General features: G+C 37.5%; 1 protein-coding gene across 1 annotated transcript; it reads right to left on the bottom strand.

Moving 5' to 3' along the window:
- Window positions 1-3,850: 3,850 nt before the first annotated feature.
- Window positions 3,851-10,827, bottom strand: si:dkeyp-75h12.7. The gene is made up of 7 exons (XM_038270366.1): window positions 10,721-10,827; window positions 10,321-10,441; window positions 6,480-6,649; window positions 6,069-6,247; window positions 5,239-5,401; window positions 4,898-5,022; window positions 3,851-4,826 (listed from the first exon to the last, which is right to left on the bottom strand). The coding sequence occupies exons 1-7, from the start codon at window positions 10,794-10,796 to the stop codon at window positions 4,617-4,619; spliced, it is 1,044 nt and encodes a 347-aa protein (XP_038126294.1). The 5' UTR covers window positions 10,797-10,827; the 3' UTR covers window positions 3,851-4,616.
- Window positions 10,828-12,478: the final 1,651 nt, after the last annotated feature.

Here is a 12,478-nt window from a genome sequence, read left to right as displayed (position 1 = left end):
AGTTATTCATTCCTGTATAAACCCGGATTTGATCCATGGATCAATTATAACCAGTTAGGGAATACCATCACACTACCATCCCTGTATTTGACTATTGGCACGATTTTTCTTTTTACACCAGGTGTATCTAGATGCAGTTCCAGTTTGATTGGTCCATAAAATATTTCCCGCAAAATCTTGGAAATCAACGTTTTTAGGGGGGTTTGGGTGGCGGAGTCGGGATTAGGTGGGCCTTGGTGTTATTTAATAGCAGTGGTTATGACCTTTGACCTTCTTATTGTTTGCTTGGATATCTTGTTAAATCATAAAGACATACTGGGTTTATTTTTAGTTCCTGTGTGACCTTGCTGATAAGTCATCAGTGAATTTCTTAAAAATTAAGATGGATAGCTGTCAAAGTGAATAATTTAAGCAGAAACTACAATTGAAAATAAAAAAGATGTGCTTTACACCACTCCCCCTACAAACAAATGAGATGTTAGCAAAGCAGAAAACAAGTGTTTGCAGTTGGCTTTGAATTAAACCAGACAGAACCTATAACTATTCTGGTTGTGGGGGGGGCATGCTAGGAAAGCTAACTTCCAGTAGCAGAACCAGCTAAATTATGTCTTGTTTTCTTTTGGGAGGGCTTTTTAGTCCTGGATGATCTTGGTTAAAAAAATTAAATCACAACCAAATAAGTGAAATAATTTACTTTGATACAATCTATAAAAGAGCAAACAGACAGTTTATAACATCAGTTTTTTGTATTTTTTTTTTTTTAAACACCTGGCAGCCATATTGGATTGAATGGTTGAATCTGGTTGGAAAGCTACAACTTTAACCTTGATTTCAATCTTTAAGAGTTGTTCAAATCTTTTTCAATATAAAAATTTAACCTCAACAAAAAGTTGAGCGCTTTGTCAAAGTTTAGTGTTCAAGTACACCTCATCGTAGGGTAGGCTACTTTCTTTTTTTTTCTTTTTTTTTGACAGTTGTCCTAATCAGATGTTGCACTGAACCATAAGCCATGTCTCCCATGTATAAAGAAAACACTACCGTTGCTTTGAGATCATGGTCAGTAATAACCCCTTGATAATCTACACTAATTCAAAATACTAAGAAGAAGAGGAGCCTTTTTGAGTTCAGGTCAGAGACCTTAATGCAAACAGCAAAGTGATGCGGTTCCAGTTCTTCGTGATGAAGATGACCGGATCTTAACTGTTGTGTAATCAGGTGGTAATAAAACAGGCCAGCTCTTCATGCTTCATGCAGTTATCCGGTTCTCCCTACAGCGAAAGCACTGAGCTGATTAATACAATACAATCCAATACCACTGGCTCTGTTATGTACCCCCCCAATGTCGGTGTATATCCAAACAATTGTGCATGGCCAAACCCACAGAGAGCCTCAATGTCCTGGAAAGAACGCAACACCAGCAAAACAGAAGGTGAAAAACAGATGACAAGATGTTCTGTGTTTTCATGCGGGGGGGTACAGTCAGTCACGGGGCAACAGGGAGTCAAACTCTTCTTAAGAGCAATAAATATTGGAAAAAAACTGCCTTATCTCCTTGTCGGCTGAGAGAAGCATCGACTTGGTTCTCTTTGTATGTTCCTGCTTTTTGTTTTTTTAAACATCAAACAAATGTCTGTTAGACTTTGTGTGAATCTCAGCAAACCAGAAAAAGATTCCTGCTTCAGTAGTCGCTCTCTAAGGTTAGATCTCATGCTGCGCTGTGACTCCTACGAAACAGAAAACTATACTGAGAGTTAAAATGGAGAACTCTGCATGATGTCTGACATGTATCCATTCATCGACCAATTTAAATTTCTAATCAGCCAATCACAGGGCGGCATCTCAATTCATTTAGGCATGTAGACATGGTCAAGATGATCTGCTGCAGCTTAAACCCAGCATCACAAGTGGGAAGAAAGGGGATTTAAGTGACCCTGAATGTAGCACGGTTGTTGGTTCAACTCCGTTTTCAAGCACAATCGTCTCTAAGGTTTACAGGAAATGGTCAGAAAAAGACAAAATATCCAATGGGTGATAGTTCAGTAGGCACAAATGCTTTGTTGATACCAGAGGCCAGCTGGCTGATATAAAGGCAACAGTATGGCTTTTCCAGCAGGATAATGTGCCGTGTCATAAAGCCTCTCAAACTGGTCTATTAAACAAAACAATGAGTTCACTGTACTCAAACAGCCTCCCCGGTCACTAGATCTCAATCCAATAGAGTCCCTTTGGGATGTGTTGGAAGTGGAGATTCACATCATAGATGTGCAGCCCGAAAAAATCTATGAATCTATGCCACGAAGGAATGAGGCAATCTGAAGGCAAAAAGGGTCCAACCCAGTACTAGAAAGGTGTACCTAATAAAGTGGCAGGTGAGTGTATAATACTTAAATAATGCTTGAAATGTATCGGGCTTCTGTTCCTTGGCTCCCTTGATAAATCAATTGTTTCATTACGCAAATACACTTGGTTAAATTTCATGATCATGTAGAATCCAGAAAAACTTAAATAGAACCTGTCAGGAAAACACAGATTAGGTAAGATTATCTAATAAAAAAAGAAGAAAAAATCAGCACATGATGCAATCTAAGCAAATTCAAGAACAGATGAGAATAAATCATCTGTCAGTCTGTTACAGAGGCTTTTCTAAGGCTTTGAGAGTCTGGTAAATAACATCCACAAAAGGGAGAAAAATCTGAATTTTTACATGGAATCCATTTTTAAATGTTTATACAAAAGTTGATCCTGAAATTATGTTTTAAGTCATCAGGTAGCATCTAAATTACAACAAACCTAGGAATGTGGTCTTCCAAGTGAATTTTCACTCTTATACTTCTAAGGCCACTTTTATGTTGGATCAGGATCACAACATCATGAATAGGGTAGATTGGACGGTATGGAATAGGATTTGGGCCACTGGAAAAAAAAACAATAAACTGATATTTTTATTTTATCTGAGTTTAATATTGGAAAAATTTCCTTTTTTACATATTAAACTCAAATAATAATAAAAAGAATCTGTTTATTTTATTTATTTTTTTCCGGTAGCCCTTATACTCTTCCATACTACAGTCTAGGCAAAATCTTAGAAAAATATATAGAATTTTTCATCCTTTTTTGGATGCATTAAACACATAGCCACTTTGCATTGTTCTTGTAGGAGCTAAAACAGGCCAAATATTTAATAGAGTTTGATGGAGTAGCCATGCTGGTCTCATGCCAATGCTTCAGTCATATCCTTCTATGCTGAACGTTATCTACTATAATGCTGTTGGATTCAGTTTCTACAGCTGAAACCAGATATTTAAACCCATAAACGTTCAACTATATCAGAAGTTTAAATGGTTTCTGTTTGGCATTTGCTAATTCTGTCTTTTAGTTTTGGTTGAATTTTGGCTCATGCATTGACAACGTTGCTTTTTTGTTGTTGTTCTTTTTGTCTTTAGTTTTGCAGTTTAATCAGAGTGATTTTCTGTTTGGAAGACCTATGCTGCATCAAGAAAATATTCATGGTTATTCACCTTTTCCAATTTTTTTGTGCCTTACAGATTTATTCTTAAAATATTAAAAAAGTATTTTCTTTTTTTGGTCTCACACAAAACTGTCCATTATGATAATAATATGATAATATGATAATATTCAAGTACTAAAACCCTTTGCTTTAACACTTAAAGCTGTGTTTAGGCACATCTGTTTCCATGGTATGGATCATTTTTAAGATGTTTCTACTATGTGGTACTTTACGACAGTAGGAAATGATATCCTAGGACATTTCTTTTCATGCATTCTTTACTGCTTTCTTTTATTTTTTTTGTCATGATATCACAAAAAGTGGGTTTGATGTGTACCTTTAATTACCTCAGAGATTATGGGATAACCCATTTGAAGCTTACAGAGCATGACATCACCTGGATTTAAAGAGGCTGCATTTTTGATGGATATAACTTTGGATTTAGAGAACAGCCATAGACAAAAAAGCAAACAAAAAAATCACATTATATGGAAATTGAGTAAATAGAAATAACTGACTGAAAACATTTTATCTGATTTATTTTCAGGCAATGATTATAAATATTTTCTCACTATGTACAAATCTGGTTTCAACTGTATGTATGTTGTTTTTGTTTTCCTCTGTGCTCCGGCTGAAACCAAAAATACTTCCATCCGTAAGCTAAAGTGAACAATCTACAATCTCCAGGCTGATATACAGTACATTATAAACCCTATTGATGGAGTAGAGGTATAAGATGTGCAGAGGTGGACACACCTCCAAATTGCACAAAGGCCAGTTCATCGAAGGAAGTTGGATTCATAAAAAAAATAGTAATTACTCAGGAAGGCACTCCTTGATCCACGTCCTCTAATTCTTGTGATAAACTGATAAAAGTCTGTATGATGTTTTCAGCTACATATACCTCCCATATTGAGAGAGCAAATTGGGGTCATAAGTGTCTTTACACTGAAAGTAGGTTTTCAAATCCAAGGGATCATGCATTGTTCCTAATCCAGTATGGAGGATCCATTGAACCAAACCCCTTTGTTTGAAAGTCTTCTATTTTCCATTTGACGCGTCTCCAGAAAGAAAGAAGACAAAGTAGGATTGCTCATGATGAGTCCTATCATCTTTTTTGCTTCAGTACCTCACTGTAACAATATACTACACCTCCACTGGCATCAAAATGCATATGTGGGCTTAAGGTCTTGCTTTTTGAACTTGAGGTCAAGCCCATGTTGGAGCTGTGGTCATCTAAGAGTTCCAAGTTTATATCACAAGGGTCGACGGGGACAAAGACGGGAGGAGCCAAAGAATCCAGATCTTGAGCCGCCGTCTAAAAAAGAAACAAGGTGAGGATAAATTGTTTGTAGTCAGAACAGAAGGCGAAGTTGGAGAGAATCTTACCAGAGCCTTCGGTGGATTATCAGGGGTCGGTCTGTCCCGTCTGGGCTTTTGCAGGAACACGGCAAGAAATAACAAAAGGACTAGAAAGGACAGACCAATGCCAGCACAATACATCAGCAGCATCCCTGCAGACACACAAACAACACACAAAGCTGCAGGATTAAGGACGCATAAAACACCGGCAAGAGACTAATTGGCTCATTAGGTTTAAGATTGGGTTCAATCAAAATGGTTTAATCATGAGAGACCTTCCCTGTCCTCCGAGTCAGAGAGAACAATGACAAACAAATGCATAAGTTGCTTCAAACTTGAGCAGTTGGTCTTTATCCACCTCGTTTTACCTGAACTGGAACGAGTTGCAACACACCCTGGAGCAGATTTTGGGGAGGCAGCTATAGAGTAGATCGGGAAGGAGAAGTTGGCGACGGCACAGTAGCTCTGACCTGGAGACAGACCTGAAAACTCCAAGGTGGAAACCACTTCCTGGGTCCAAACTGTGCGGCTCTGTTCAGCACAGACAGGAGACAAACTTACAGGTCTGGTTTGGGAATCATAGAGCAACATTTTTGACTCTTTTATTTTGTTTTGATTAGTGATTAAAGTACTTTTTTTGTCAATAGATGATTACATTTTTGGACCATTTTGGATGTTTCACATGTCCTGGATCAGGGTTTGCAACCAGTGGCTCTTTGGAGCTTAATGATTTTGGTAAAAAAATATAGAAAAACTAAGAACCAACCAATTAAGGAAACAAAAGTACCAGTGATGTTTCTTTAGATGGGTTAGGCTTACCCTAAACCCTAAAAAAGTCAGTCTAGCTGGTCAAGCTATAACCTTTGTAATTGGTTTGGAAAACAATGTCTTATACACAGATATCAACCCATTATTGAAGAAAACATTTCTATCACCTTCTTACAAAGGGTGTATAATGTTATTTATTTCAAAACTTTAAAGTTACAATAAAATTCAATGTCTTTCAATGTGAATTCCTATGTCCTATGTTTACATAAGGACATGTCAGTTCCTTCTTACTTAGTGTCTATTCAGTTGACCAGAGGGCTTTAGTATATGTTGCAGACCAAAGTTCTGAAGTATTTTATTTTGGATTCAAACAACTGACAGTTTGTTGCTCTACATTCTGTGTTGCAATGAAATAGGATTAATTTCAGACCTGGTTTTCAGAGCGATTGAGCTCATTGTACACAGTCACTGTGGTCCAGGGGTCTATCAGTTTTGAGATGGGACAGCACACATCATGAGCGCACCTCCTGTTGGCCGCACAAGGAAACTGCACCTCCACAGACATGCTGTCATTCTTCAAGGAGACTGAGATGGATGGGGGGCTAAAGGCTGCAGAGGACAGAGAGCAGAAATAATTACTCGTATTTATTAAGGTTGATCAGGTTTATAATTTACACCTCAGATAAGTTTATTATTTTTCACATAAAGCAGCAGTTTTTAATTCAGGGTCAAACATAGTCTAGCATCAGCATGAAGAAACAAGAAAATGTGCAGACCCCCATGTGAGTCTATAGCTCTGGTTTGAGTGTTGTTTATAAAAATGCTGCAGATTGCTACTGACTAAAGTCACTGTAGTCAAACTTGTGTGGTTTGATCCAAACAGTGGAGCTGGGGGTGAGGTGGACTCCAAGGCGAATCATGTTGTAAAGCTCAAAGTTTGAAAAGACGTGGGAGACGTCACAGCTCCGGGAGGAGATCCAAACACACCAAGGGACGTCCTGCCAGGGGTCCCTGGGGCCCGGAAACAAAGAAATTCCAAAAAATGATCAGATGCAACACGATAATATTAATAATATTATTCTACTTTTGTTTTTGTTGTACTTTTTTCAAAGGAAACTCATGGAGCGCATTTTCATGAGTTTACAGCATTGGAATTCGTTTGAAAGCATTTACCAAAAGCAAAATCTATTATTAGCCCTCCGAAGCCTTAAACAGTTGTTTTCCATCAGTTTGATTAATTTATATAGTTCTTTATTCGTTTACAAGAATATTGTCCGAGTTATCATGCAAGTATAGTGTTCTATAGAAAACAAAGAAAGAATATAATGACTGGCCCAATCAAAGTTTATTTACATAGCACATTTACAACAACTTGGCTGAGGAAGGGATTTACGACAAGCACATCGCAGGTAGATAAAGGATAAAACAATAAATTAGACTAGATTAGATAAAAAGGACAATCTAAACAATAGAATTCACTATAAAACAGCAAAAAATGATATGAATAAAAAACATGGTCTTCTTTATTTCAGTTTCAGTAATTTTCCTAAACTGAAATGGTTATTGTTAATGATTAAAACAAGGCTGTTGTATCAGACAATATAAGAGATTAAATATAGATGTGAGCCCTGTAAATAATCCAGAGGAGCAGGAGCCTCCATGGGCTGAACCGTTTTTTTTTTTCCAGACGAGTTGATTATTTAGATTGTCATAAGTTGCAAATATCTTGTATATGGGGCTACAACTAAAAATTATTTAGCAAATTGATTAATCTGTCCATTATTTCTTCGATTAATCGCTTAATAATTAGATAGCCAACGGTTCTTGTTTTTTTTTTTACGAAACTAAACCAGGTGAAAATAAAACTTTTCCACTTCAGGAATTCTGAATAGAGCATGTAACACACGAAAACAATTTATTTTTATTTCATTTTTTTATGTTAAATGCAAAATGTTTATATATATATTGCTCTTACAACCTTGGTATAATTTCTGCTCTAAGTGAGTTGCTCTGTCAGCTAAAGGCATGTTTTGCAGCCTCTTTACTCCAGTTAACGATTAATTGATTACTAAATCAGTTGACTATTACTTCAATAATAGATTAATCACGATTAATCCAAGTAATTGTGTCAGCCCTAGTTGTATATATTTTAAACTGAACACATTTGCTAATTTACAAAAGTATTCATATTTTGAAGCATTTCCCCTTTATTTTGTTGAAGGCAATTTATTCTTTTTTTTTTTTTTTAGTACAACCTCTTGTGGAGGCTTAAGCAAGCCTCATACCTGGAACACACCAGTCCCACCATGAAACATGGGGGTGGCAGCATCATGCTATAGGCAGAGCCGAGGCAAGTGGCTCTTTAGACCTCCTACAATGGCTCTTAATTGTGGCTAAAAACAATAAAGTACAGAGAAATTGAATTTCCACAACAGAATAACATTTTAAAAAAGCTATATATTTTAAGATCTAATATATATATATATATATACACTATATTGCCAAAAGTATTTGCTCACCCATCCAAATTATTGGAATCAGGTGTTCCAATCACTTCCATGGCCACAGGTGTATAAATTCAAGCACCTAGGCATGCAGACTGTTTTTACAAACATTTGTGAAAGAATGGGTCGCTCTCAGGAGCTCAGTGAATTCCAGCGTGGAACTGTGATAGGATGCCACCTGTGCAACAAATCCAGTCGTGAAATTTCCTCGCTCCTAAATATTCCACAGTCAACTGTCAGCTGTATTATAAGAAAATGGAAGTGTTTGGGAACGACAGCAACTCAGCCACGAAGTGGTAGGCCACGTAAACTGACGGAGCGGGGTCAGCGGATGCTGACGCGCATAGTGCGAAGAGGTCGCCAACTTTCTGCAGAGTCAATCACTACAGACCTCCAAACTTCATGTGGCCTTCAGATTAGCTCAAGAACAGTGCGCAGAGAGCTTCATGGAATGGGTTTCCATGGGCGAGCAGCTGCATCCAAGCCATACATCACCAAGTGCAATGCAAAGCGTCGGATGCGGTGGTGTAAAGCACGCCGCCACTGGACTCTAGAGCAGTGGAGACGCGTTCTCTGGAGTGACGAATCGCGCTTCTCCATCTGGCAATCTGATGGACGGGTCTGGGTTTGGCGGTTGCCAGGAGAACGGTACTTGTCTGACTGCATTGTGCCAAGTGTAAAGTTTGGTGGAGGGGGGATTATGGTGTGGGGTTGTTTTTCAGGAGCTGGGCTTGGCCCCTTAGTTCCAGTGAAAGGAACTCTGAATGCTTCAGCATACCAAGACATTTTGGACAATTCCATGCTCCCAACTTTGTGGGAACAGTTTGGAGCTGGCCCCTTCCTCTTCCAACATGACTGTGCACCAGTGCACAAAGCAAGGTCCATAAAGACATGGATGACAGAGTCTGGTGTGGATGAACTTGACTGGCCTGCACAGAGTCCTGACCTCAACCCGATAGAACACCTTTGGGATGAATTAGAGCGGAGACTGAGAGCCAGGCCTTCTCGTCCAACATCAGTGTGCGACCTCACAAATGCGCTTCTGGAAGAATGGTCAAAAATTCCCATAAACACACTCCTAAACCTTGTGGACAGCCTTCCCAGAAGAGTTGAAGCTGTTCTAGCTGCAAAGGGTGGACCGACGTCATATTGAACCCTATGGATTAGGAACGGGATGTCACTTAAGCTCATATGTGAGTCAAGGCAGGTGAGCAAATACTTTTGGCAATATAGTGTATATATATATATATATATATATATATATATATATATATATATATATATATATATATATATATATATATATATATATATATATATATATATATAGAGGTGTATATATTAAAGGTGTGATATAACTGCTTTAATGGTTTCTATTATCATCCCCATGAGCATTAAACCATACACATAGATTTGCATATTTTTCCACAGATAAGAAAAGATGCATGTTTTTATAGTATATATTTAACAACAATGAGTTTTTTTTTTTTTTTTTATCAGAATGTCATGTGCAGCTCTAATCGACTTTAATCCAGCTGCATTTAGGCTGAAATGAATCTTCGGATTTTGAAGGTTACAGATCTCTGTGGTATAGTAAAGCTTTTGCTCATCAGGGAAATGGAAGCTGGTCAAAGATGATGGTAAGACAGTTGCAGTTAACTAAAGGGCAAACCTACAAAAAAAACTACATTTCATTGCTTTCTACTGGTGACAGTTTAATGAAAATAAAGTTGAATTCTATTCTATTCTTCTACAAGAAAACCAGAGTCTGCAAAATATCAGACAGTGACTGCAACACACCCTTCCTAGATATTTAAGGTTTAAAAAAAAAACCATCCATGGTAAGTTATTTTGCAGAAATATAAGCAAAAATGTATATCTGTAGATGTGCAAATCTGGTTCAGATTGTGTGTTCACTTGTTTTCTTTGGTTTATAAATCTAGAGCTGCAGTTTTTTGCCAATGGGGTGCAGTGAATTATATGGTATTGTGCTCCTCATATCTAAAGCATAAATCCTTCACATACAGTGAAAATATTTACCCAGTCTAAATCTAATTAAAGGTGTGATGTAACTGCTTTAATGGTCTCTATTATCATACCCATGAGCACATCTCTATGTAAACGGTTACTAAAGCAGGAGTTGGATTATGGATCTCACTCACAGGCAGTAGGACTTACCCCTGAGTCTTTGTCTGCACAGTGTAGGTGATATTAGGACTGGCATGGGGACAATCCCACCGCAGGAGGCAACTTAAATCCAGTGATTCCACAGCAGTGTAACAGACTAACCCAGTCGACCCTGAGAAGTTCGCACGAAACCAAGACACAAAAATAGCACGGTCACACAGGTGCTCACTGACCCCTTAAGTCCAATTGTCACAACTTTGTTAAGCTTCACAATCATGGTGCACAGAACCACAGAAGGTAACCAAAATTCACATTTCATTTAAATATGGAAAGAGACACAAAATTTAGGGGAATAAAGCTCATTTCAACCCAGATTTAACATTTCTACAAACATTATAATGCATAATGTATAAACTATGCTTCAGACTCCCAGAACATCTCGAGTACTCACCTGCGATGAGTGGGAGACTTATTGCAGACATAATCAATAATGGAAGTCTGCTCCATGCGAGACCCTTTGTCCTCATGGCTGCAATACAACCTCTGAACTGAAGAAAGTGAGACTATGATAAGCCAAGGAGAAGGTGGAAGGGGTGGAGAGATAAGGATTCAATTAAAGGCAGGTGATTTTGTAAGAGAGGATCTGCTGTTTGATCCACTTAAAGAGGAAGGTGAGAAAGGAAACCATGAATGGAAGCTCAACAATGTCTATAACACAGATACACCTTTTTAATGTTGATTCCATATAGAGCGAGTTTTCAGTCTGCTTTATCTATATGCCTTTTTAAAAAAGAAAAAACAAAACATATTTAATTATCCTAGAAATCCTAAAGATTTCCAAATGATTCAATTGGAATAAAAGGTTTCTGGAATTTCTATAGATTAAACACAGTGCTGTTTTTCTCTTTTGCTAGACTGTATGAACTCAATTATATCTTGATTTTAATATTGTGATAATTTTATATTCAATGCACATCCAGGTTGGACGTCATATTGCTGTTGTGAATAACTGTTATATTCAATTGCCAGTCAGCTGGGAATTTATATTTTCTGATACTTTAAGATGTTTATTGCCCTAGGAGGAGTGGTAAATATCTTATTTGATCAGATATTATTTGGGATGTTATATATTGTTTATGAACACACGCCCTAATAGCTGTGCGTTAGAAAAATAAATGAAAGACTGATTCGAGCTCAAATCATGGTCAGATAATTCTGCACATACATGGAATAAATTCACCACAACTTCTGTTCAAAATATAAGAGTTTATTAACAAAAAACATTAAGCTCCAAGTCAAACATATTTTAGTTTAAAGCTCTTAAACTAGTGAAAATCAACTAAACTACCATGTATAAAGGAGGGGAAGATGTTTGAAAATCTTATTACAATGGATCTTATTAAGATGGATTTTGTGTTTGAAAACCAAAGTTTATGTGTAAGAATTTGGGACATGATCAAATATGCTTTATACTAATTTAGTGAAATTGGAATGTTTTCACAATGCAAATCCATGAGGAGAATAAAACATTTTTTGGCCAAATGTTTTATTAAATGTTTTGCTTAATCAGGAACCAATAACCTTTAGTTAAATGATTCTTTCCCCTCTTTGTAATAGCTAGGAGCGAATAGACATCAGGATTCCATTAAATGACTCTTATACTTGGTAATTGAAATGTAATGAGCATCTGAGGAACACATGAACACCAATTTTATATTAATGTTTAAACCCTTTTGTGAAATAAAGCTTGTCCAAGCTTCAACAACAGCTCAACACATGTTACTATAGCAAAGCATGCAGTCCATCCCTTTAGCTTTGTCTTTACTCATCAGTTATCAAAATCATCAAAAGACACTGTTCTGTCCAAAACCTACAAAACTTTTTGTCCATGCCCATGTGGAAGGCTTGTGTTTTCATCCAGCAGGAGCTTAGCATGGCAGGCACACAGCAACGCGGGGGTTTTCCTCACACCAAGGGATCCTTAGGAGACTTTCTCCTCCAGTCTGGCTCTATAAGTTCTGAAACTCACGAGAAATGTGTTGCAAAAGGCCTGTTTTGCAGCAGCTTGGTTCTGAAAAGTCAACCATCATGACTTGATCATTCTGGCGATCTGGGCCTTTTGGCCCTGGATCTCCATGATGGCTTCTTCCAGTTGGCTTTCTCTTCTCTGGTCATCATGTCAAGATGAAACATGGACACTGGTTCCAAT

The sequence above is a fragment of the Cyprinodon tularosa genome, unplaced genomic scaffold (assembly GCF_016077235.1).
Source record: "Cyprinodon tularosa strain WSP-4 unplaced genomic scaffold, ASM1607723v1 ctg76, whole genome shotgun sequence".
Taxonomy (NCBI): domain Eukaryota; kingdom Metazoa; phylum Chordata; class Actinopteri; order Cyprinodontiformes; family Cyprinodontidae; genus Cyprinodon; species Cyprinodon tularosa.
The sequence above is the reverse complement of the archived record's forward strand: the minus strand, read 5'-3'. Positions and strand labels throughout refer to the sequence as shown.